General features: G+C 42.0%; 3 protein-coding genes across 8 annotated transcripts; 2 read left to right on the top strand and 1 right to left on the bottom strand.

Annotated features, from left to right (window-relative positions):
• Positions 1-1705: 1705 nt before the first annotated feature.
• Positions 1706-6972, bottom strand: LOC106570010 (adaptin ear-binding coat-associated protein 1). Its single transcript, XM_014141866.2, has 8 exons — positions 6706-6972; positions 5752-5852; positions 5490-5594; positions 5175-5256; positions 4837-4945; positions 4519-4666; positions 4218-4314; positions 1706-3055 (listed from the first exon to the last, which is right to left on the bottom strand). Exons 1-8 carry the CDS (start codon positions 6798-6800, stop codon positions 3001-3003), a joined length of 792 nt encoding a protein of 263 aa, XP_013997341.1. The 5' UTR covers positions 6801-6972; the 3' UTR covers positions 1706-3000.
• An 842-nt stretch (positions 6973-7814) lies between these two features.
• LOC106570008 (epsin-1) lies at positions 7815-16702 on the top strand. 6 transcript variants are annotated; one of them, XM_014141853.2, is made up of 10 exons: positions 7815-7894; positions 8508-8648; positions 8833-8934; positions 9642-9797; positions 11139-11267; positions 11673-11793; positions 11960-12141; positions 12303-13317; positions 13514-13666; positions 14118-16702. In XM_014141853.2, exons 3-10 carry the CDS (start codon positions 8866-8868, stop codon positions 14240-14242), a joined length of 1950 nt encoding a protein of 649 aa, XP_013997328.2. In that variant the 5' UTR covers positions 7815-7894; positions 8508-8648; positions 8833-8865; the 3' UTR covers positions 14243-16702. The 6 variants fall into 6 exon arrangements, 5 of the variants coding, with proteins under 5 accessions (XP_013997328.2, XP_013997331.2, XP_013997332.2 ...); XM_014141856.2 differs by having other exon boundaries at positions 7874-7937; XM_014141857.2 differs by lacking the exon at positions 7815-7894 and adding an exon at positions 7918-7952.
• A 105-nt stretch (positions 16703-16807) lies between these two features.
• On the top strand, positions 16808-26555 carry LOC106570009 (germ cell-specific gene 1-like protein). The gene is made up of 8 exons (XM_014141863.2): positions 16808-17855; positions 21454-21534; positions 21666-22330; positions 22879-23073; positions 24084-24131; positions 24367-24525; positions 24728-24839; positions 25779-26555. The coding sequence occupies exons 3-8, from the start codon at positions 22135-22137 to the stop codon at positions 26161-26163; spliced, it is 1095 nt and encodes a 364-aa protein (XP_013997338.1). The 5' UTR covers positions 16808-17855; positions 21454-21534; positions 21666-22134; the 3' UTR covers positions 26164-26555.
• The last annotated feature ends 749 nt before the right edge of the window (positions 26556-27304 follow it).

Raw genomic sequence — 27304 nt, forward strand, 5'->3', positions numbered from 1 at the left:
ATTTTTGGAATGTATTTTGGGAAGCCATGTTTTCTAACACCTTTGACATACAGTACCAGTCAAAAGTTTGGAAACACCTACTCGTCCAAGGGTTTTTATTTATTTGTACTATTTTCTACATTGCAGAACAATAGTGTAGAACTGAAAACTATGAAATAACACATGAGGAATCATGTAGTAACCAAAAAAGTGTTAAACAAATCAAAATATATTTTATATTTCAGATTCTTCAAAGTCACCACCCTTTGCCTTGATGGCTTTGCACACTCTTGGCATTCTCTCAAACAACTTCACCTGGAATGCTTTTCAACAGTCTTGAAGAGGTTCCCACATATGCTGAGCACTTGTTGGCTGCTTTTCCTTCACTCTGTGGTCCAACTCATCCAGGTGATTGTGGAGACCAGGTCATTTGATGCAGCACTCCATCACTCTCCCTCTTTGTCAAATAGCCCTTACACAGCCTGGAGGTGTGTTGGGTCATTGTCCTGTTGAAAAACATTTGATAGTCCCACTAAGTGCAAACCAGATGGGATGGCATGTCACTGCAGAATGCTGCGTTAGCCATGCTGGTTAAGTGTGCCTTGAATTCTAAATAAATCACTGACAGTGTCACCAGCAAAGCACCCCCTCCTCCATGCTTCAAGGTGGGAACCACACATGCGGAGATCATCCATTCACCTACTCTGCGTCTCACAAAGACTCCGAGGTTGGAACCAAAAATCTCAGATTTGGACTCATCAGACCAAAGGACAGATATCCACCAGTATAATGTCCATTCCTCGTGTTTCTTGGCCCAAGCAAGTCTCTTCTTATTATTGGTGTCCTTTAGTAGTGGTTTCTTTGCAGCAATTTGACAATGAAGGCCTGATTCACACAGTCTTCTCTCAACAGTTGATGTTGAGATGTGTCTGTTACTTGAACTCTGTGAAGCATTTATTTGGGCTGCAATTTCTGAGGCTGGTAACTCTAATGAACTAATCCTCTGCAGCAGAGGTTACTCTGGGTCTTCCTTTCCTGTGGCGGTCCTCATGAGAGCCAGTTTCATCTTAGCGCTTGATGTTTTTTTGCAACTGCACTTAAAGAAACTTTCAAAGTTTTTTACATTTTCCGGATTGACTGACCTACATGTCTTAAAGTAATGATGGACTGTCGTTTCTCTTTGCTTATTTGAGCTGTTTTTGCCATAATATGGACTTGGTCTTTTAACAAATAGGGCTACCTTCTCACAACACAACCGATTGGCTCAAACGCATTAAGAAGGAAAGAAATTACACAACTCCTTTAAGACTGTTGGAAAAGCATTCCAGGTGACTATGTCGCTCTGGATAAGAGCGTCTCCTAAATGACGTAAATGTAAATGTACCTCATGAAGCTGGTTGAGAGAATGCCAAGAGTGTGCAAAGCAGTCGTCAAGGCAACGGGTGGCTACTTTAAACAAATCAAAATATATTTTTAGATTTTAAATTCTTCAATACTTTTTTGGTTACTACATAATTCCCTTTCATAGTTTTGATGTCTTCACTTTATTCTGCAATGTAGAAAATAAAGAAAAACCTTGAAGGTAAGAAAACACCCTTCGAACATTCTCACGAAATATTAACAAAATACTAAATCTAACTTTCAAACGTTTTTTTTACCCTCAATGCTTAATGAACGTCATTTTTTTTCTACCATGCATCATCCATAAGATGCACAGACACACGACTCCTTTTGAAGGTTTTTATTGCCACTTTCACATGTCATGATGAGTAATGACGACCAAGGCAATAAATCATAAGTACGCATCCAGTGACAGAGCCATGTGAAACCATGTTCTGGGGAAGGTAAACAAACACTATTGACATGAGGCAACTTTAGTCATTCACTCCCAACAGCATTCATCAATAAACAGCAGCACATCCTCCCAAACAATAGCTGAAGTTGTCATAGATTCATCAAATTACACTGTTAGACAATCATCATATTTCACAGCCTGGTTGCCAGATTGGTTTCTGCATTGGCTATTGATAAAGGAGTAGGCAAACACAGATCTGGCATCCCAGGCTACTTATTTCATAAACAGACAAATGAAACATTGAATAGCACTTTTGCGCATATCATTCGTTTTATACCGATGTACTTGTCATTCTTTTCACTACAAGTATGCATTTTAACCCATTTCTCATCCAATGTACACTACATCACAATTACCTACCTACAAACGGACTGTAGAGCGCTCTGTCAAGTCCTCCACAAAGTAAACACAGATACATGCTCTTCTCTCTTCAAAAAGGCTCAGTGTGTGAGGTGGTCAGTACAATGGGAACAGATACGTTCATCAATATGAGCTCTACACCGTTTCTCCCGTTCTCCCAAACATCACCTATAGTTTGTATGCAATCATAAGGAATATGGTAGATTCCCTCCAGCCAATGCATACACTAATCCAATGCTTTTAAATCCTTGAGGGGGGAGTGAAAAAATGCACACTCAGGAGAAGAGAGGAGAAATGGAATTGAGCTACTGTCCTAGCAATTACAATTCATTACTACAAATCCTTTTCCCTACTATGATCAGAAGAAAACCATATGGGAAAGGATGTCTCCTTATGGGTTGCCCTCTATAATTCAAGCATGTCGTGATGATTAGGTAAACATTAACAAGAGGGCACTGTGTCTGGGTAAAAAGCAGTACTGTAATATTGCTGCTACTCCTGTGATAACAGGAAATTGAAGACCATCATAGCCCTTAGGCGGTATTGAAGACCTACCATAAATCTCATATGACCAAACATTGAATATGTGCGATAGATCTGCATTATTATCCCAAATATGACTTGATTATTCTTTTTTTTACTTTGGGAGATTATAGCCTACATTCATTCATAGTTTTTATAAAGACATTCTAGAAGTGCATGGTGTTCCTTGTCTCTTGGACAGTTTTCTGTTGTATTGTAGCGACAGAGGGAGGCGGTGCGTTCGGCGATGGAATCAAAGAAAAAAAAAATGCAGTGACGTGGACTCAAAACTGGCCCCAATTCAGAGTGTGCTGTTGTCGCGATGTTGGAGGGAGAGAACTGAAGATAAAGGCACAATTTTTACAGGCTGATTGACTCATAGCAATACCAGCGTTACAGAACATCAAGCATGTACAGTACCAGTCAAAAGTTTGGACACACCTACTCATTCAAGGGTTTTTCTTTATTTGTACTATTTTCTACATTGTAGTATAATAGTGAAGACATCAAAACTATGAAATAACACATATGGAATCATGTAGTAACCAACAACAAAAAAAGGTTAAATCAAAACATATTTTAGATTCTTCAAAGTAGCCACCCTTTGCCTTGATGGCAGCTTTGCACACTTTTGGCATTCTCTCAACCAGCTTCATGAAGTAGTCACCTGGAATGCATTTCCAACAGTCTTGAAGGAGTTCCCACATACGCTGAGCACTTTTTGGCTGCTTTTTCTTCACTCCAACTCATCCCAAACCATCTCAATTGGGTTGAGGTCAGGTGATTGTGGATGCCAGGTCATCTGATGCAGCACTCCATCACTCTAATGAACTCATCCTCTGCAGCAGAGGTAACTCTGGGTCTTCCTTTCCTGTGGCGGTCCTCATGAGACAGTTTCATCATGGTGCTTGATGGTTTTTGCGACTGCACTTGAAGAAAGTTCTTGAAATTTTCCAGATTGACTGACTGTCATGTCTTAAAGTAATGATGGACTGTCATTTCTCTTTGCTTATTTGAGCTGTTCTTGCAATAATATGGACTTGGTCTTTTACCAAATAGGGCTATCTTCTGTATACCACCTCTACCTTGTCACAACACAACTGATTGGCTCAAACACATTAAGAAGGAAAGAAATTCCACAAATTAAGAAGGCACACCAGTTAATTGAAATGCATTCCAGGTGACAACCTCATGAAGCTGGTTGAGAGAATGCCAAGAGTATGCAAAGCTGTCATCAAGGCAAAGGGTGGCTACTTTGAAGAATCTCAAATGTATTTTGATTTGTTTAACACTTTTTTGGTTACTACATGATTCCATATGTGTTATTTCATAGTTTGTCTTCACTATTATTCTACAATGAATAAAATAGTAAAAATAAAGAAAAACCCTGGAATAAGTAGGTTGTGTCCAAACTTTTGACTGGTAGGGTATATCAGTATGTCATAGCATAACAAGAAAAAGGGCTAAAATAAGCTCATCACAGCCAGTTGTAACAAGTTACCTTGCAGGAGTGGAGAAGTCTCCCCAAAGATCAGTGCTGGGGTTGGATGATTGGACCACAGTGTTGGAGTTACTACTGTCCAGATCTAGCAAACAGCCTAGAGAGAGAAAAGGAGACCCTTTTGTGTGTTCAACTGTTAATTTGTGATTGCCAAAGCAAGTGAAATAAACAATGTTAACATATGTTTCCAATGCCAAAAAAAGCCCCTTTGAATGGAGAAAGAAAGAATAAACAATCAAAGCTTTATTTAGCTATAGAGAAAAGTTTATCAAGGCTTTATTGAGAGTTTTAACTGCTGTACCGATCTCTGGGCCTCCTGTTTGAGGCACTGTGTTGTGATTGGAGAAGGTAGAGGAAGGAGGAGGAGCCATCTTTCCTTTTGGTGGTGGCGGTAGGAGACCGGACCCACCTGTCCCCTGTGAGCGTGGCTTATCCCTTTTTTTGCCTTGCTGGTAAAGAGAAAGGATGATAGAGAAAATATTGAAATTGGAACGCTTAAGGAATATTGGGTATTGGTGAAAAGTTAAATGGCCAATCCCAAACAGACCCCAGGGGCACAGGCTATGATTTTGTTATACAATTTCTATAAGAATCTAGTTTAATTGTTCCAGGTCTTTACCCCAATATTAAGGGTGATGGTTTGTCCTTCTTTAAATCCCAAGTCCAGCTTTGGTCCCAAAGCTGCCCCCTGAGGGTTTTTGCTGATCTCATTCTCTTGTTTCACCCACCTGTGAGACACACACAAAATCAATTTAATATGAACTGACACTGGAAAAAGCAATGTCACATCAGTTGTTTTGGAAACTGCAATATCTGGAACAAGCGTACTCAATGACAGTTTTGGCTGCAGACAGACCACAGTCGGCGTGTTTGTTATTAGTGGGAAATGGTGAAGCACCAGTGTTTGAGTGCCTTAACAGTCACATTGTCCCTGGAGTGACCGCTTCCATCACTTACTTAAAGTGGTCCTGCAAAGACACGTTGAAGTCAAAAGAGTCCCCTCTGTCCCCGAATCCAACACCAATGAACGCACTGCGGCCTGAGAGAGTAGGTTGACATCGCTATATGAGTGCATAGGCATGGAGCTGAGTGTATTGTGAATTAACATTTGAGGAGAGCTGACAAATTCGAATGCGATCCGAGACATGATGTTGACATGTAGTATTTTCAACAATCTAACCTGCTAAAGGAAGCTGACATAACACTATATGACCTGTGTAAAAGTCTGACAGCTATGAATGCACAGGGAGGGGCTTTCACTCATATACACACCATTGCCATCCTGTATTCGCAGAACAAAGTAGCGACTGGAGTCGCTTACGGTTTCAACTGCGATGCCGGGATACTCTGTGACAGGGGCTTGGGCGAACAGCTCCCCTGCAGGATGGGAGGAGAAAACAACATAATAATAAACCACACAGATCAGCTGTATGAAGTTAATTTTACTGGCTACATCGAAAGGGCGCCTGATGAGCAATGCTGGGACATAGGGGCAGCTGTGCAACACACACACACAGTTTCATGACTCTCTCACCTGAGACCTTGTCTTCCAGTTTGATGTAGGCCACTTTCCCCTTCGCCGTGATCCGCATGCGCCCTGACCAATCGGGCACATCCAGCTTCCAGTCTGCTGCCCTACAGTTAATACCCAGGTCAGAGGTAGGCAATAACAGAGCAAAACAGGAAGTATATCATAAGGTCAGTAAACAGTACCTATTTAAAACTGTTCTCAGACAGCTTTTGTAACAAATAGTACTGTGTAATATGGAGATAATTCTGAATTGACCCAATTGTCTTGTTCTTATAACGCCTGAAGGCTGAAGCAAGACTATTAGGAAGATCACAAACCCCAATTAATAGCATATCAGATCATCTACAGTCTTAGAGAATCTCAATTAAAACCATTTAGCCTACAGTTAACTGGGACAGAGACATATAGGCCAAACGGAAAACAGTAGTCTGCTGAAACTACTTTTTATCCTCCCTGGCAGCTGGCACTGCTTGTTTCAGCTGTCCTTAATAGACAATGGTTTCATTATTTGAGCAATTCTGTAATAAAATGTTACTATCATAATAAGACTGTAGTAGAATGATTGCTAGCCTTGGCCAACGGATATAGGGCTATTTATCACCTATATACATTCACATAACATTTGCTGTCAATGCATTACACCAATACATTTTCTGGGTAAACTATGGTGATAAGCAACACACGCAAATAGACATATCATGCCATTCACTGTCGATTCATCCGCACTGATAGTGCCAGCTTTGCGAGTGTAACATCAATATTGCCAATGGGGCAGAATAATTAATGACTCATAGGCCTACGCAAAACAAATATTAGACACACATCGACAGCGGTAAACATCATCTGAGCAAACAGACAGATATAGACACACAATGTAGCACTATGACCACAGATAGAACCACCGGCACCGCGCTTTTAGTCCAACACCCCAAAAATGGGCCAACCCTTTGCATTTACCTGTATCCACGATTTGTAGCCCTCGGTGGTATGCGATAAACATTGATGTCGGGTTTAACGCACAGGATTGACTCATATTCGCCTTCGGTCGCCATTTATGTAAAATAAATTGATGATGTGTGTCGTATTTATCGGTCCTTTCGGTTTTTGCGAGTGGCCTACACACTCACAAGCCACGAGACGGCGATGACGTGACGGGGATTCAAGAGCGGAGTTTGTGTTCCAGGATGCATTGACCCTGAGCACATCCCCCAATGTTATAAGGCAGCATACCCCTTCCAATAATCAGTGGTGGAAAAAGTACCCAATTGTCATAATTTAGTAAAAGTAGACACCACAAGTAAAAGTCACCCTCTAAGTAAAATATACTTAAGTATCAAAAGCACATGTAATTGCTAAAATATACTTAATTAAGTATCAAAAGTTAAAGTATAAATCATTTCAAATTCCTTATATTAAGCAAACCAGATGGCACCATTTTCTTTTTTTTTTTTTTATTATTTACGGATAGCCAGAGAAACACTCCAACATTTAGACATCATTTACAAATGAAGCATATGTGTTTAGTGAGTCCACCAGATCAGAAGCAGTAGTGATGACCAGGGATGTTCTGTTCATAAATAAGTGCATGATTTTGACATTTTTCCTGTCCAGCTAAGCATTCAAAATGTAACAAGTACTTTTTGGTGTCAAGGAAAATGTATGGAGTAAAAAGTACAATATTTTCTTAACAAATGTAGTGAAGTAAAAGTAGTCAAAAATATAAATTGTAAAGTAAAGTACAGATACCCCCCCCAAAACGACTTAATAAGTACTACTTTAAAGTATTTTTTCTTAAGTTCTTTACACCACTGCCAATATGCATAGATGTGTAAGCACCCCTAGATGGCATTTGTAACCAAGGCAAACAGATGTTTATGTAAACGTTTGAGTCCCCAAAAATGCCTACCTCATGAGAAACAGGCAAGACTGCTCCCAATAATAATCCGTTAATTTGTGGAAAAACAAAGTCTTTTGTTTCCCTCTCAATAAAGACACTGTTACTACATTGTTACATTTTTATTGACTACAATGTAGCGTAACATCCTCGTGATTATTAAGTAGGGGGAGTGGTCTTTTAGTCAGGTGCGGATGTCAGACGGAAGCGGAAATTGTAGTTTTTTTTGCAGATCTCTGAAGCATCTCGAAGGTTCGTATTCCTTTGAAATAGACGCAGAATCATCTAAATAAATGTATGCTCAATGGAAGTATGTATTTTAAAGGTGTCAGTTGTCCATAGAAGTAGACCAAAGCTATATTTCCAAAGCTGTCGCCGTCAGCTAACTGGTTCGCTTGCTAAAGCTTGCTCTAAAAATAACATTCGACAGCCATGAAGACGCACTGACGTTTTTAGCTACGGCGGTCGCTGTCCATGGTGCTGAATCGTGATGCATTTAGTAGATGGATGTACATAACGGGACTAGTGTTCGTGACAAAACGAAAATTGCCAAATAACATGCTAAATCGACAATAGCCTTCTCAGGTGCATAGCTAATCGGTAGCACTGCAGAGCCTGGATTTGTCGCCATAGCATTGGCATTGCGGAATGCTAGCTAGCCACAGAGCTAGCTTAGGTTTTTGCAAACATGAATGGTGTTGATTTGGTCGCAATCATGACTAGGTCTAGTTTCTAGGCTGCTTTCGGGCATTTTCTGTTTGGCATTTACATTATAAAAACACAAACTATTTGTTGCCCAATGACATGCCAGTGTGAAGTAGCTTCTTCACTAGCCTAGCTATGTCATTGCTTTACTCCCTTTTAGAATCATTTTTCCAGATCTGTGTGTGCTGGGACCCGATGTCGTCGTGGAGAGAGAGACTTAAAGAATGAGCATCCAATGAGACCAGATCGAAAGACAGACTCACGTCTTTGACATCCCCCACTATCCGTTTTATTTCGATAGGTAAGGAGATGTAGCTATCAGCAGCATGATTTGGGCTAAGTGCCAAGCAGCTTCTCCTGTTTTGATACCTGCCATTACGTGAGGCAAGACAGAAGCTTCATTAATATATGGATGAAAGCTCTGTCTGCTTCCGTTGACTGCGTGTGTGTGTGTACATGCTCTTACTAGTCTTTATACTGACTAGGTCCTTGTGGTTTGAGACACCCCATTAGGCGTCATGACGTCCTCTATGCTACGCCGACAATTGAAGAACCTCGTTCAAAACTTCTCTGAGGCTGAGGTCAAGGTAAGGGAGATTATTTACTTTACCCCATCCCCCATCTTGTCATTTACCCCTCTCCTTTCCCCTCTTTCATTTTCCCTCCACTCTCACTTTTCCTTCTCTTCTGTCATCACTCACTCCTCCTGTTCTCTCCTTTGTTGCTCTCTGTCCTGCGTTCTCTGATTGTTCTCCGGATTTTTCTCATCTTCCTCGCACTCTCTGCCACGACATGCTTCCCTTCATCTTAACTATCCCTCTCTTTCTCCCCTCTTGATGTTGTACCCAGGGTGCGTCAATTTTACCTTGCAAGGGCCGGTGTGGGTTCATTATTTTGTGCCAGCCAATTAGTAGCACACCTAATTCAACTGATCACAGTCTTGGATCAAGGCTTTCATTTAGTAGAATCAAGCTAGTACTGCTTGGCTGGAGCAAAAGCCTGCATCCACACTGGCCCTTGCAGAGTAAGATTGGCCACATATGTTGTTCAGTTGACACTGTCAGCATTCCAAAATACCTTTGTAGTATCCTTCTAATATAAGACACACCCTCTGTAGCAGAGCATGAGTCAGTTCTCCATCTCTTACCCCTATCTGAAACACCAGTGACTCTATCACCAGTATTTCCCCTATATACAGTAGTACAAGTTTCGTGCCAGAAGGCCTGGATGCTTTGGGAGCCTTTGTTCTCCATCTGGACAATAATCTGTATTAACACTGCTGAATATCTGTCAGGTGAGGGAGGCCACCTCCAACGACCCATGGGGCCCCTCTAGCTCGCAGATGGCCGACATCTCGGACCTCACCTACAATGTGGTGGCCTGCAATGAGATCATGACCATGCTGTGGAAACGCCTCAAAGACGACAAGAACTGGAGGCACATCTACAAGGTGAGGCCAAAGAGAAATAATCACGCATATACAGTACCAGTCAAAAGTTTGGACACACCTACTCATTCAAGGGTTTTTCCTTATTTTTCCTATTTTCTACATTGTAGAATAATAATGAAGACATCAAAACTATGAAATGACACACATGGAATCATGTAGTAAGCAAAAAAGTGTTAAACAATTCAAAATATATTTTCTATTTGAGATTCTTCAAAGTAGCCACCCTTTGCCTTGATGACAGCTTTGCACACTCTTGGCGTTCTCTCAACCAGCTTCATCTGGAATGCTTTTCCAACAATCTTGAAGGAGTTCCCACATATGCTGAGCACTTGTTGGCTGCTTTTCATTCACTCTGTGGTCCAACTCATCCCAAACCATCTCAACTGGGTTGAGGTCGGGTGATTGTGGAGGCCAGGTCATATGACGCAGCACTCCATCACTCTCCTTCTTGGTCAAATAGCCTTTACACAGCCTGGAGGTGTGTTGGGTCATTGGCCTGATGAAAAATAAATTATAGTCCCACTAAGCGCAAACCAGATGGGATGGTGTATCGCTGCAGAATGCTGCGTTAGCCAAGCTGGTTAAATGTGCCTTGAATTCTAAATAAATCACAGACAGTGTCACCAGCAAAGCACCCCCACACCATCACACCACCTCCTCCATGCTTCACGGTGGGAACCACACATGTGGAGATCATCCGTTCTTGTACTCTGCTTTTCACAGAGACACGGCGGTTGGAACCAAAAATCTCAAATTTGTTACTTGAACTCTGTGAAGCATTTATTTGGGCTGCAATCTGAGGTGCAGTTAACTTTAATGAACTTATCCTCTGCAGCAGAGGAAACTCTGGGTCTTCCTTCCTTTCCTTCCTTTTTATTTTTGGTTATTCGGGTTCTTTGGTGGTTTTTCAAGTGCTTTGTAAAACTGTAGCCCATATATTTTATCTTTCTGTGAAAAGATGGTCTTTATATTATTTGACACTTTCTTCTTTGTTTCGTTTCTGTTGCCACAAATCAGATACAAATACATGTCCTCCACAGGATTTGTATTGGCATGGGAAATATATACAGTATGCATGGTAATCTTTCTCAGTTTTTACAATCCGCTTGTAATTTCATAAAAACCCTCCCATCTTTGCCACACTATGGTGCCATCTTAACTTTTTATGTATTTATTTTTCTGTTGATGATCGCTCCATTCAGTGATTAAGTCGCAGAGTGTTTTTAAGGAGCAGGGGACGCTCATCTGGATCCCCCATTTTGTTTTTCTCCCATCCCCCAACTGCAGTCATTGACTCATCTGGATCCCCCATTTTGTTTTTCTCCCATCCCCCAACTGCAGTCATTGACTCTGCTGGAGAACCTATTAAAGACGGGCTCAGACCGCGTTCTGAATACGATGAAAGACAACATCTACATTGTGAAAGCGCTAACAGAGTTCCGTTTCCAGGACAAGGATGGGAAAGATCAGGTACTAAAGCTTGCTAAATGCATGTTTGTCCCACCAACTCCTCTGATGTGCAGGTTCCATCTCCAATGTACTCTTTTTGAAGCCTCCCCACTTGAAAAATTCACTTTGAGATAATTTACTAATGAATAATTATTATTAGGATAACTCCAGCATAACTCCAGTGAAAGTACTTTGTAGAACAGGAATAGGCTTAAACTGGTCCGGGAGACCAGTCCAATAAGTGAGTGAGGCTTGAGGTATCTGGCTCTACTAACATCTAAGCTAACACATTGCTTTTCCATGCATACACTGATCATTTGAGCTTCCCCTTACTAATTCTGCACAGTTACATTTAGGGAGCACCATGCTTCAGAAAGAGAGCTGCCTAGCAGTACTAATGATGCCTCCTCATGCTATTCTTCACAGGGGGTGAACGTGAGGGAGAAGGCCAAGGTAGTACTGGTTCTTATGGAGGACGACGAGAAACTAAAGGAAGAGCGAGAGTTTGCACTCAAGACCAGAGACAAGATCTCAAAGAACGCCACTGGTGAGCGTTACAGAGCACCCCCAACATTTGAGAGACTTCAATTGACCATTTCCCTTAAAACATTCTTGGAAAATCCCCACAGAACACAAAACTGAATTGACCCCAACCCTGCTTTACCATAATAATGTATCTCGTTATGCTATATCTTATCGTTCTCTTTCTACAGCCTCCTCGGACGACCCCAACGACCCCAAGGACCCCAACTACAAGCCAGTGTATGTCCCAGGAGCCACCGGACTCCCCTCCCTAGCCAACATCCCGTCTGTGGCTGATCTCGCCGCCAGCTTTGAGGCCAAGAAGCAAGAAAAACTGAGACTAGAGGCCCAGAAAAAAGAGGAGGAACGAAGGGTTAGTATTACATCTTAATAGTCAGATTTCTCCCTTTATTTGGACTTTCAAAGGCACCTTTCAAAGGTAAATGATTGTACACTTAGGACATTTTGGATCATCTACCAAATAAATGTGTTTTTGGCATCATTTTGATTGACCAGTCTCTTATGTAATTGCAGTCCAAGATGACCAAGGAAGAGCTTGAATGGGAGGATGCCGCCAAAGCAGGAAAGCCTAAGGTTGCTGACGCCTTTGGCAGGGCAGATGAGCCATCAGAGGAGGATGCATGGGGCGCAGCAGCCAAAGCACCCGCTCCTGATCCTTGGGGGGGTGCGCCCAAAGCTCCATCCGAGGATGCATGGGGTGGAACATCCAAAACTCCATCCGAGGATGCATGGGGTGCACCATCTAATGCTACAACAGAAGAAGCAGATCCTTTTGCGGCGCCAGCCAGTGCCCCAATAGATGGTTCAGATCCTTTTGCGGCGCCAGCCAGTGCCCCAATAGATGGTTCAGATCCTTTTGCGGCGCCAGCCAGTGCCCCAATAGATGGTTCAGATCCTTTTGCGGCGCCAGCCAGTGCCCCAATAGATGGTTCAGATCCTTTTGCGGCTCCAAAAGATGGTTCCGATCCATTTTCGGCACCATCCAATGCACCATCTAAAGTTGAAGCTGATCTGTTTGGGGCACCAAAAGATGATCCATTTTCAGCACCATCCAATACACCAAAAGGTGGTTCTGATCCATTTGGGGCACCAAAAGATGATCCATTTTCAGCACCATCCAATACACCAAAAGGTGGTTCTGATCCATTTGGGGCACCAAAAGATGATCCATTTTCAGCACCATCCAATACACCAAAAGTTGATTCTGATCCGTTTGGGGCACCAAAAGAGGATACATTTTTGGCACCATCCAATACGCCAAAAGACGGTTCAGATCCCTTTGGGGCACCAAAAGATGATTCTGATCCTTTTGGGGGCCCATTGAATGTCCCAACAAAGGGTGCTGATCCTTTTATGGCACCATCCAGTCCAAAAACCGAGGTTTCAGACACGTGGGGTGCTCCATCCAATCCACTGTCCGAAAAGAAGGCTGATCCCTGGGGAGACGAGGGGACCACAGCTGCCTCTCCCCCCACAGATCCATTTGGCGATGGCTCGAAGGCTGATGATGACGCATGGGGACCAACAGGTAAGCAGTGATAGTTATAATCTTGTGACACCATCACATGTGCTCTTAATTCAGATTTTTGTCTCAATCCCTAGGTTAAATACATAATAGAAAATGTGTATACGGTCATTTTAAGATGTAGAGCACAATTTCCATATAACAATTTTTCATTGGAGTTCCCCTTTAAATCGGTTTAACCCCACCCCCTTTACACTAGCATCGACTCCGCCCACCGCCAGTGACCCTTGGGGTGCACCTGCAGCTCCCACCGACACAGCATCCACAGACGACCCCTGGGGAGATGGAGGGGCATCCACCACTACAGACGCTATGAACTCTGACCCATGGGGAGCTCCAAGTAATGGCACAGGTAATCTAGTGTAGTATTGTATGCTTCCTCAAGGCTGTTGCCTCCAAGCTCTGAGGAAGGCGTCTGACACGCCGCAATGTAAGCCTGTCTGTTTGTCCTGGCAATAAACCTTAAACACCCTTGCATGCAGACATCTGAGTGCCCCTTTTTCTGGGATAGTCGACAATTGAAGTGCCCTGGGGTAAGATGGTTTTTTTGGATTCCTAAGTCCCTTTGTTGAGCACCGTATTCCATGTTTCAGTCAAGCTGAGCCGAAGAGCGTCTGCGTACGCTAACAGATCCCAGTCATGTGTTTGTGTGTTAGCGCGCCCGTCTGTCTTCCCTCTGTGTCTCCGACACTATACTTAACACATCCTTGTCGTCATATATCTTCATGATATACAATCATGTTGTAATATCGTGATAATATTGTAATATTTCACAGGCCTAATTTTCCTCTCTCTCTCTACAGACAATGGAGCCACAGCGGACGAAGACAACAAATCGCCAGCTTCCTTCCATGGTGCCGGCTCTTCGCTCGTGGACGTGGACTCACTCCTTTCCCCCAAACCCAAACAACCCCCCCTCGCCAAGTAACAAAGTAAGGACGGGTAAAGGAGAGACCAGACCGTGAAAGAGATAGACAGAGAGAACCAGAGGGTGAATATGAGAAGTATATTTATCTGTTCATTTAAAGAGACCAGACCGTGAGAGAGATAGACAGAAGACGAGGGTGAATATGAGAAGTATATTTATCTGTTCATTTAAAGAGACCAGACCGTGAGAGAGATAGACAGAGAGAACCAGAGGGTGAATATGAGAAGTATATTTATCTGTTCATTTAAAGAGACCAGACCGTGAGAGAGATAGACAGAGAGAACCAGAGGGTGAATATGAGAAGTATATTTATCTGTTCATTTAAAGCAGTGTTTGTGATTCAGTGTTTTTACTAGGCCTTCCTCCCCTATAGTGCATAACTGTTGTGTGGGTCAGCATCGGTAGTTGTAGCCATGCATAGATTTTAGAGATGTAACCGTTTCACTCCTCTCTCTGTTCTATACTCTCTCTTGGAATGCTCTGTACTGTAAATCTGTCCTCCCTCCCTTGCCCCATTTTCTTTTGCTTTTCCTAATTTCCTAGGTGTTTTACAAGGCCCAGGCATGGCTGGCCCTATGGGCAGAGTCACATCCATTGCTGGAGTGTCTTGTACCACAATCTCCCCAAACTCCAGCCTTTTTGTTTCCACCCCTATGCCCTACGGTGTCACCCGCCTTTGGATCCCACGACCCCTTGCTGGGGCCTCCTTTATCCCATCTATCATCCCATTCCCTGGGAATGCCTCATCCTGGCCTGGCAATGCCTGCAATGGGACCTCAGATGGCATGCCCCTGTTTTGGAGCTGGGATGGTACAACCCAATTGTCTGGGTTGGGTTCCTCAGGCAGGACACTCTGTAGTGGCCCACTTGGGAGCTTCCACTCCTCAAATGGGAGGGTGGTCCCTTTGCAGTGACACATGGTTTTAGACACCAGAATGGGAGATCCTCCCCAACGGAACAACAATCCTTTCCTTTTTTTGAAAAGCTACAACCTGTCCAGCTCACCTTCCTCAACCCCAATATCTACAGTGGTTAATATAATGTACATGTCCAATGTAAGTGTATGCAATAATATGTAAGAAATGGAAACAAGACAAAATATAAGTATCTCAAAATAGTTTTTCCCAAGAAAAACATTCCATTTTGGTTGATTCGATGTTCATTTCGGTTCTTCCCAGAGTGGGAAGCTGAGATGGGGCCGTAGGAGTTAGTTCCATGTAGTCCTTGTGTGATTTTGTTCTTGTGCTGTTATTTTTCAATTAGACTGGTTATTATCAATGCTCACCTTCTCTATGCTTGACTCATAAGGCTCTGAGATAGGTGGATGGAGGGTTAAGAAGACCTGATGAATCATTACAGGAGTGTACAATGGAACATGGTACACAAAAAGAACAGGATGGCAGTAGAGCCGCTATCAGGTGTGTGTGTGTGTGTGTGTGTGTGTGTGTGTGTGTGTGTGTGTGTGTGTGTGTGTGTGTGTGTGTGTGTGTGTGTGTGTGTGTGTGTGTGTGTGTGTGTGTGTGTGTGTGTGTGTGTGTGAGAGAGAGCGCATGTTTTGTGTGAAAATGAGGTGAGATCCTAGAGCAAAAGTAACCATAACACAACAGTAACTTTTTTGTGATTTAAAAAAAAGTACATATTGTATCTATTTATTCATTTACTTATTAGCCTATTTATTAATTAAATTATTTGTTTGTTTCTTGAACACTTGGCCTCCAACAGATACTTTCAAAACAAACTAGAGCCATATTCAAATTCATTAATCTCACATTACTGACAGCAAGCATCAAAGTTGTCATTGTCCCGTGGGTTTCTTGAGTTGAACAGTGACTTTAGTTGGAAACGGTCATATCCAATTGGATAGAACCATAATCATCCACATTATCAGCCAATAACCAATAGTGGCTTTATTTCCGTTTTGTCATTTTATACACATAAGTCTACTTATTTAGTTATGTTTGGGAACAAACACATTGTATACAATTGAAAGCTGAATTTGTCATATCCTTTTTTTCTGTCCTGCGTATGTTGTTGAAAACTGTATCTCAGTCAGTTGAAAGTCTTTATGTCAAATATTTGTATGACATGACAACATTCCATGCATACGGTATTGTTATGTTTATCTATTCAGTGCGTTTTCATCGTAAGGCCTATGAATCCTACGGGATGCTTGTCATTCTGTGTTTTGCATTTCCTCTTTGGCCTCAAACAAAACAGTTGAAATAGAACAAGACAGTTTACAAAATGTAAAGCGAAATGAAAAATTGGACTGGAAGTCACAAGATTAATTTATCTGAATCGTAGCGCAAAAGGATTAGTATTGTTACGATAATACATTTTATCGCAGCTACTATTATAATTTAATTTGTATGATATACTTTTTTATTTATGTCAAGGCTGTGGTGTAAACTGTGACAGTACACATTTGAGAAATAAAGTTATTCAATACTCAAGATCTCAGATCTGACTATGGTATGGGCAAATTCTCTCTTTTTGTTGACATTTCTTGTTTTGAGGTGTCTCCATCAATGCCTGTTATCTCTTTTGATTGTGGTGTATGGCCTATGCTCAAGCCACATTTGTCTCAATCAACATCAGTGATTGGTACCTATTACAAATGGCCACATGAGGGCTGGTGAAACATCTGTCACTACAGTCACTCCAGTACAGCGTTGTATCTCCGTTTTTTAGTTTGCACATACATGCATGTGCGCCACAATACTAAAGCCCAATTTCAATTATTTTCATTCAGTCGCTCACATCACTCTTTCAGTTCCTCTCCAAAATCGTGATGATTCAAAGTAATTTGTGGACACCATTTGAGGAACAGCTGTTTGAAGGGGAGTGATCTAAACGGAGTAGAGATTGCTGGGTCGAAGGGAGATTGGGTGGATCAGTGTTGATGAGTATGCTACATAACTTGAACACTCCGAACGACGGGATGAACGTGAGGGGCTGAGCGGTGCACATACTGTACATTCTCTAATTCCGCTCCTCATTCAGAGTATGGCATGACCTTTGGAAAGCGGGGCGGTGACTCGTCATCCGGGTCAAGATGGGGATTCCCCGGAGGCAAACAGACACACAGTATAGAACAACACATGACCCTTAATCATTATGTAATGAACTACAAAGTAGGATCATGGATTTGCTTAAAGTGGAGTGTAAGAAATGGTGGGAGAGAGAGCGAGAGAATGTGACGATGGATGATAGATAGATATATATATAGGGAGAAAAGGGAGAGAAAGTAACAGATGGGTTTGTGAGGATTAAGTGAAATCTGGGTGGGTTTGTGATAGAAACTCACCCAAGAAAGGCAGAAGCGTGAGGTAGAGAGGGAGAGAGAGTGAGAAAAGGTGAAGAAAGTTAATCTGGTAGAGAGGACAGAGTGTAGAGGGTCGATGTCTCTAAAGGCCTTATATGGTATGTTTTTTTTGGTTCAGTTTCATTTTTTTTAGCTTCATTCACGAACATCCGTTCAGTAACTTTCATGCATGTATTGTACAACCGTATGGGTGGACGAGGACTCAATGGAAAGCCTGGTGATATGCAGCACAGAGAAAATACAACTGGTATGGCCATTTGAACTCAAATCTAGGCACAGCTATTACAGGTAATGAATCTGCGTGTGTGATTGTGTGGCTGTGTCATATTTAATCATATTGCTGGACAATGGAGATAGGAGCTTTTCTTTGGTTTACGCATTAAATTGATGCGGTTCCTAGACTGCTGCAAATATTTTCCGGTTTCGAGTCAAGTATAAAAACATTTTTTTTGCCGGAGTATCTGGAGTTAATATGTATGAGACTCTTAGGAAGGAGATATTGATTGACAGTTTTCAACAAACGTTTTGTTGAAACGCTTACCGATTTGGAATTTTTTTTGGGAAAATGTACAATGTTTGAAGGATATTGTAATTGTTGAAATATTTTGGTATCATGATGGGATAAATGAAATACCCGAGTCTGATTAACTCCTCGTTTTACTGTAATGAGGAATAATCTGTCATTATTTTGTGCCGCAATTGACAAACCAATCTGTCAACAATACAGCTTTACTCTCTTTGAAAAAAGGGTTCCAAAAAGGTTTTGGCTGTCGTCTTTTTATTACATTTTTACATGTAGCATATGCTCTTGTCCAGGGTCCTACATGGAACCCAAAAGGGTTCTACCTGGAACCAAAATGGGTTCTTCAACGGGTTCTCCTATGGGGACAGCCTAATAACCATATTAGGTGGCACCTTTTTTGGCACCTTTTTTGCCACCTTTTTTCAAGGAGTGTATAGTGGTAAAGTATGCAGATGGACTGATGCAGATGTCGCCAGATTAAATAAAAATACACAAACATCTGTCATTCTGCTATCTTTGTCAGATTGCTATTTTACATAAAGACCATATCAACACAGATGGATTAATATTTCAATGATTATTCCCTAAAGCAAGGTTCGCGTACGGAATTTGTCCCCACAAGTTTTCTGAGCAACAAAAAAAATAACTTTTTTTTGTTTCATTGTAGAACATTAAATACAGTAAAAACACCAGGAAATAAGACCCAAGTGATTTTAATATAAGAAATCTGTTCCCAAGTATTCCCACGCATAATAGAGAAAAATGTGATGGTAAGCAAGGTTAAAGTGATTCATTAATGCAGTATTATACTGTATCTGTTTGGTCTTTTTGCGGTCAATTTGCAGTCTACAAATGATTTGTAATTGTGTTCCGGCCCCCCGACCATCCGCTCAAGAACAAATCGGCCCGCGGCTGAGTCTAGTTGATGATCCCTGCTCTAAAGTATCCAATAATCATTCAAAGGGTCAAGACAGACCTCAGAAGTGCGTTCAGTTCGCTTGAACGTTTGCTACGTTGCTGAACAGTTTGTTCAGAACAACACGATTCCCCAAAACGTTCTTGAACAGAGTTTGAGGTATGTTTGCTCCTGTTTGGTGGGTGTGGCGAGGTGTGGCTTGAAGCAATGTGTGACGTATTTAAAGGGCAGTGGCCATGCTGACTGCGTTCCCCATCTCCCAACCCCTCCTTGTTTTTCAACTGGTCGTTAACCTGTTTAGGATAGGGGGCAGTATTTTCACGGCCTGATAAAAAACATACCCGATTTAATCTGGTTATTACTCCTGCCCAGAAACTAGAATATGCATATAATTGTTTGATTTGGATAGAAAACACCCTAAAGTTTCTAAAACTGTTTGAATGGTGTCTGAGTATAACAGAACTCATATGGCAGGCCAAAACCTGAGAAGATTCCATACAGGAAGTGCCCTCTCTGACCATTTCTTGTCCTTCTATAGCCTCTTTATGGAAAATAGAGGATCTCTGCTGTAACGTGACATTTTCTAAGGCTCCCATAGGCTCTCAGAAGGCCCCTCAAATCCCCTCAGTAGGGGATTTGGAAAGTGGTCGATCTGAGAACAATGACACGGGTGCGCGTGTGCAAGTGAAGACACCATTTTCTTCTTTCAGTGTTTGAACGGACACAACGTCTCCCGGTCGGAATATTATCGCTATTTTATGAGAAAAATCGCATAAAAATTGATTTTAAACGGCGTTTGACATGCTTCGAAGTACGGTAATGGAATATTTTGACATTTTTTGTCACGATATGCGCCGGCGCGTCACCCTTCGGATAGTGTCTTGAACAAAACGCCGCTATTTGGATATAACTATGGATTATTTGGAACCAAAACAACATTGGGTGTTGAAGTAGAAGTCCTGGGAGTGCATTCTGACGAAGAACAGCAAAGGTAATCCAATTTTTCTTATAGTAAATCTGAGTTTGGTGAGTACCAAACTTGGTGGGTGTCAAAATAGCCCGGCCATCACGGCTAGCTATCTACTCAGAATATTGCAAAATGTGCTTTCACCGAAAAGCTATTTTAAAATCGGACACCGCGATTGCATAAAGGAGTTCTGTATCTATAATTCTTAAAATAATTATGTTTTTTGTGAACGTTTATTCTGAGTAATTTAGTAAATTCACCAGAAGTTTTCGGTGGGTATGCTAGTTCTGAACATCACATGGTAATGTAAAAAGCTGTTTTTTTATAAAAATATGAACTTGATTGAACAAAACATGCATGTATTGTATAACATAATGTCCTAGGAGTGTCATCTGATGAAGATCATCAAAGGTTAGTGCTGCATTTAGCTGTGGTTTTGGTTTTTGTGACATTATATGCTAGCTTGAAAAATGGGTGTCTGATTATTTCTGGCTGGGTACTCTCCTGACATAATGTAATGTTTTGCTTTCGTTGTAAAGCCTTTTTGAAATCGGACAATGTGGTTAGATAAAGGAGAGTCTTGTCTTTAAAATGGTGTAAAATAGTCATGTTTGAAAAATGGAAGTTTTGGGATTTTTGAGGAGTTTGTAATTCGCGCCACGCTCTATCATTGGATATTGGCGAGGCGTTCCGCTAGCGGAACATCTAGATGTAAGAGGTTTTAAGTACCTTTTCTGTTCAATTGAACGTTCCAGAACGTAAATTGTACTGAACGCAGCCCAGACCAGTACACTAAACCATCCGCATAGTATGATGAGTGTGATGATGCAGAAGATTGTGATTATGAAGATTGTGACAACGATAAAGATTGTGATGACAGGATATGATGACAATTATGACGATGATAGGATGACGATTGTGTGGATGATTGTGATGATGAAAAAGATTGTGATGATGATGATAAAGATTGTTGTGACGATGAGATGATGATGATGATGATTGTCATCGATGATGATAATGGTCTGTTTACGTAATCCACATAGTCCAATGTATATACAATATGTAATCTCAAATTTTGCTGACTATATGGATTACATTGTTGTCTAAGCCTATTGCCATGTGATATGAAATGTTCCTACATAAAGATTACATCAAGACCAGTGCTTTCTGTAGATTGTTTCCCCTTAATTACTCCTCCCGACACTAATCCAAATTATTTGTCTTGCTCTATAGGTGGTTGGACAGACGTTACGAGCGTGGGATTAAACAGATTGATTTAGTACAGGGAGATTAACACAGATTAATGAGGATTACGGGTCAACAGAGAGGTAGACTAATCATTATATCAAATCACAATCTTCCTAAGAAAGCCGAGATGCACGGGAAGAACAGAATGTTTCCTGAGAAAAAGAAAGGAGACGGGAGAAAATAATTAGGGGTTGTATAAAACGTGGTAAAAATGTAAATGTTTATCTTCCAGGACACAGCTGTATACCAGCGAACACATGACAAATCCATGTCAAACACTGGAAATATGGGATGTAGCATATGGACGTCAAATGTAAGAAATTAATTTATTATACTTTTTCTTCCCAAATCTAAAGCTCAAAAGCTCTCTGCCTGATTGCCTCAGTTCAATGACCGCTTTGATTTGCAAATTAATCATCACAAATTGTTATTGCGGGACCACAGCTGGATCAGCGTGTAAAGGGGTGGAGGAATATCGAAAGGACTAATTGAAGAAGGTGACAGAGGCTAGCTAGCCCTCATCCAATCCATCTGGCTCGGTGAATAAATCCTCCGCTCTATTGCCCTCTTCTTCTACTTCTTCCATCCCATCATTTTCTCACAGTTTCCTAATCCCACACTGCCATACCATCCCTTTGTCAATCCCCCTTTATCTACTCTATATCGCTCCATTCCATCCCACACAGTTCCCCCCCCCCTCATCGTTGTCACTGCCCTCGCTCTAGCTGATCTGTCATCTGTCATCCCTGTACCCGTCCTCTAACCAGCCCCATCACCCTGTTTCACCACCATTCGTCTCAAGCTCCTCTTGAGACACCCTGTCTCTCCCCGACCTCTCTCCCACCTGTCTCTCCATCGGAGGGCCACTATTTCTCTTAGCAGTGGCCCTCGCCCCCCACACCCATAAACCACCATGCTGGAGAACATGTCACGATGCAACCGCTCCCTGCTCTCCCTGTCCCTGACCTCACTGGCCCTGGCACTGTCCATCCTGGCCTTCTGCACCTCATACTGGTGCGAGGGGACCCACAAAGTTGCCAAGCCCCTCTGCCTCTCCCCAGTCAAGTTGAAGAACTGCGGCCAGAACGACAGCCAGCCCTACACCACAGGTAGGGAAATAATTCACCTGTGCAAGAATGAATGTGGAGCCCGGTACATAAATAATGATTTGTTTCCCTCGCTCTGTACTTGTGGACTCACCCACGTTGAACCAACCCCTGAACATGAATCCTGACACTGAGAATTGTTGCTTTTTACAGAAGGCACACGGAGGTCTGTTGACACAGTCCAATGTATGTCATCTCAAACTTTGCTGAATATCTGGATTACATTGTTGTCTAAGCCTATTGCCATGGAATATGCGATTTTCTACATAAGGTAGATTACGTAAAAAACAGCTGTAGATTGTTGCCCCTTCATTCAGTTGACACTAGGGAGCGATTTATGGACTCATGGGCACTTTTGACCTCTGTCCCTGAAGAATATTAAATGATGGTCTTGAAATGCCTTTGAGAAACATGGTTTGAAGATGTGTTTCTGGAGTTTATTGTAGAAAACAATTACAGTAGTACGGTGTGTAGACTAGACGCATATATTTCGCCTAAAACTGTCCAACCTTTCCTGTCCCAATGACCCTCTTACCCTCTCTTTTCCTCAGAGAGTCCCACTCTGGACCCTAAGAAGCCGTCAAACAACATCACCTTGTCGCCCCTGGAAAAGGAAGAGGAGGCGAGGCTTCAGAAAAAGGCCCTCGCCAACGCAGTGCACTACATCTGGGAGACAGGCGAGGACAAGTACATGCTGCGCTACTTCCACACAGGTTTCTGGTTGTCCTGCGAGGCACACAACGAGGGTGAGCATTGGGTCTTTATCCAGGCAATTGTTTGAGTATGCTTTACCTTTATAGAAATGGGGGTTAAGTAGCCTTCATCCCAAGAACCTAATGATGCCTGGTTCTTGCACTGTAAGATCCAATCTCCTCAATGAATGTACTTGCTATGACTGTGATATGTGGTTGTCTCACTTAGCTATAATGAATGAATGCACTAAGTAAGTCGCTCTGGATAAGAGCATCTCGTAAATGACTAAAATGTAAAATAAATCTCTAGCCTTAGCCAGTAATTGCTTGACACGGAGAACTTAATTGGAAAGTGAATAAAACAGGAGACAGCTCTTGTTTTAGGCTGTTGATCTACCGAACCTTGATTGAGTAAAGTCTTACAATAGAGTCGGACCTAGGACGTTGCCTTGTGGAACCCCAATAATGACTGGACACTAGTTATTAGAATGCACTATAATGTTGATATAGAATGGCAATTGCTGATAGATATCTTTGAATGTGGCTGTGTTGCTGTTCCACTGTCAATCTATCTCTGCAAGACTGGTTGCTTTAACACCATACGCATTCACTGATCTGGGATAGTCCCTAATCAACCAAGGCTATTTAGAAGTAAATTATCACAAGCGGGTGCTCTGTTAATAATTGAATAATCTTTAATGTTGGCAATGTAAGCTCTAGTCTGTGAAGTAAAACTCAAAGGAATGTCTTTCCATGTCGCCTTAGGACTAATTAGCATAATCACTGTAGAGATTGGGAGAGTTAGAGCTTTTGTCTTGACCCTAGATAGAGAACATCTGGTGGAGTTCTCCCTCTCAATGTGGCTTATTCTACTACAGAAAGTGTCCCCTTCCGATTACCCATGCCAATTGGAGCACTATTTTAAGATCTCACAACAGACACTCAAGGGATCTAAATTAAATCAGTATGTCAATCTCCTTGACAAGGCCCTAAAAGATACAGTACAAGTGAATATACTGACTTAAGTTGTATTTGTTGCTAATCACATTGTATTTGTCTTACAGAGGAGAAATGCCGGAGCTTCATTGAATTGACTCCAGGAGAGACACAAGGTTTGTGTTCATTGAAAGCAGATATAGGCGAAGCTAACACGTCACCATTAAATTGCGGGTTGTCAAGTCAAATAAGCACTCTATGCCAACTTTTTCTCGCTCTACCTCTCTCCAATCTTCATTTTCTCTCTTTCTATCGCTCTCTTCTCTTCCTCAATCTATTTCTCACTCACTCACTCACTCACTCACTCACTCACTCACTCACTCACTCACTCACTCACTCACTCACTCACAGGGGTGCTGTGGCTGTCAGTAGTATCAGAGTTTGCGTACATAGGCCTGTTGGCCATGGGCTTTCTCCTCATGTGGGTGGAGGTGCTGTGTCTCTGTGCCCGTAAGGAGATGTACGCTCTCAAGATCAACGCCTTTGCCGCAATATGCACTGTCCTTTCAGGTGAGACAGCCACGACGAGCAGAACTTTGTCTTATCACCAAAATCATCTATAGCAAGGCATTTTGAGCATTCTGTAAAAATATTCTCAAGGTAAAGCATTGATTATTCGATGTTGGTCAAATAAATTAAGAGATTGTCAGCAAATAAATCACCCTTTCTCTCTTTCTCACACTTCATCCCCCTTTCTCTCTCTCTCTCTCAGGTCTGATGGGGATGGTGGCTCATATGATGTACACCACAGTGTTCCAGATGACTGTGAGCATTGGGCCAAAAGATTGGAGACCACAGACCTGGGACTACGGCTGGTCATTTGTGTAAGTATTCCCTTAGGCATAGTTCACCCAAATTACAAAATTGCTTATTTTGTTCCCTTACACTGAAAGCAGTCTTTGGACATGGAGATACTACAATCCAGGATTGGTTTGTTTACCTAGGCACTGTCTCCAACCGTTGGCTTAAGCATTTTCTAACCACAGTCCAATTGAAAACCGTGGAGTCTGGAATTATTGGATCCCTTCATAAAGATGAGCAAAAAACCCTGTCTAAAATAATTAATACAATGCTGAGCTATATTGTATGCTATTTTTATTTTATTTTTTATAATTGTATTTTATACTAATACAATTTCTCAGAGAAAGAGATTTTGTTTATCAACTAGTACAAATCTAAAAAAGATAGGGGTCCAAATCCACAAAGAAATGGTTCATTGACCACACAATCTATATTTTCCAATGGCCATCTCAGTCTCAGGATTTGAACCCCATTGAAAACCTATGGTTTGAATTGAAGAGGGCAGTCCATAAGAGCAGAATAAGGATATCAAGGATCTGGAAATATACCTGTATGGTTTAACATCCCTCCCAATGTGTTCTCCAATTTCATAAAACATTTGAGAAAAAGGCCCAGTGACCTTATCAACGCAAGGGGAGGGTACTGGAGTATTGAAAACAAGGGATCCAATAATTTAATAATTTTTTTAGTATTAATTCTTAGACAAAATAAAAAAATTCTGAGGAACTGTATTAGTATAAAACAATATAATCAAAAAAAGTGAGCATACAATACAGCACAGTATTTGTATTGTTTATTTTATACTGTGTTTTTTGCTTATCTTTATCAAGGGATCCATTAATTCTGGACCCCTCAGTATTTAACGGATATCAGCATATTTTAAACTTCTAGGCCATATTTACAGCTTATTCATAGCCAATGACCACCACGGCCCTACCATCCTTTCTCTCTCTTACCCTCAGTCTGGCCTGGATCTCCTTCAGCTGCTGCATGGCGGCGGCTGTCTTCACCCTCAACTCCTACACCAAGACGCTGATAGAGATGAAGCACCGCACCCGCGTTCGTCTGGAGGAGGCCCGGGCGGCCATCCAGGCACCCTCGTACGACGAGGTGTTGCAGGCGGCCGGGGGCGTCTGCTCAGTCAGCAGCCTGCTCCAGCACTGCAAGCAGGGGGCGTTGATCGACCCCAATCCGGGGGTTCCAGATCACAGAGGGCTGGTGATGATGGCTGGTGGCTGTGGGACAAAGGGGTGTGAGGACTGCGAGAGAGAGATGGATGAGATTGAGGATGCCATGGATAGGGAAGAGAGGGAGGAGATGGAGGGAGAGGACTGTGAGAGATGCTGAGGGAAGGGAGGAGGAGAGGTTAAAAAGAGGTTCTAGCCACCTGAAACTTATTTTTGTCTTTTTATTTTTTACATGTTTTGGATTGAACTGTGAAATGGACTGTGCCTGATTTCAGTACCTCAACCCCTGGACTGTGCTTGATTTCAGTACCTCAACCCATAAATGAAATCTGAGTAGATAAAGCTCTGTAAAACCATACACAGAGATTGACATGTATTGTCTGGGTAGAGATCAATAGAGACAATCGCTAAGAAATGCCTGGCATTGGCCACATTTAACATATATATTATATATACTTTTTATTGTATTGATGGTAACCATGTTATTACTATCCTGATATTGATAGTAACTGTGGTGACATTGTGAATAAAAGTGGTTAAAAAAAAGTGAAACTGTCTCATGTCAATGACTTAGTATTGGGATTTTCTCTGAGTCTCTGTTGTCATGCCAGTTGTAATTAAACTGGATGAATCCGGGGCATTGTCGGTTGGGACGACTGTCTCAATGTCACCGGTTGATGTCCAGAAAGAGATGACGTGATCTTGTAGTTAAACAGACAGTGATGCAAAGATTACATAAAAATACAGGGAGCTTTGGAAGTTAAAACAGATGCTTGACAGAAGATTATGTCAATAATCTCCCCAGTCAGAAGAACAAGGGCAAAGAGAGAGAGAGAGGGTCTAGGGAAGGATGGATTGATGTGTGTGACAGTCATCTCTATAAGTCTGTAGGGATATTCATATATATATATATATATATATATACACAAAATGACACCCTCTTCAATTGGTGGATTTGGTTATTTCAGTCCCACCCGTTGCTGACAGGTGTGTAAAATTGAGCACACAGCCATGCAATCTCCATATTCAAACATTGGCAGTAGAATGGCCTTACTGAAGAGCTCAGTGACTTTCAACGTGGCACCGTCATAGGATGCCACCTTTCCAACAAGTCAGTTCGTCAAATTTCTGCCCTGCTTGAGCCGCCCCAGTCAAATGTAAGTGGTGTTTTTGTGAAGTGGAAACATCTAGGAGCACCAGTGGTAGGCCGCACAAGTTCACAGAACGGGACCGGCGAGTGTTGAAGCGCGTATAAAATCCTCTGTCCTCAGTTTCAATACTCACTACCGAGTTCCAAACTG

Source organism: Salmo salar, chromosome ssa14, assembly GCF_905237065.1.
Source record: "Salmo salar chromosome ssa14, Ssal_v3.1, whole genome shotgun sequence".
NCBI lineage: Eukaryota > Metazoa > Chordata > Actinopteri > Salmoniformes > Salmonidae > Salmo > Salmo salar.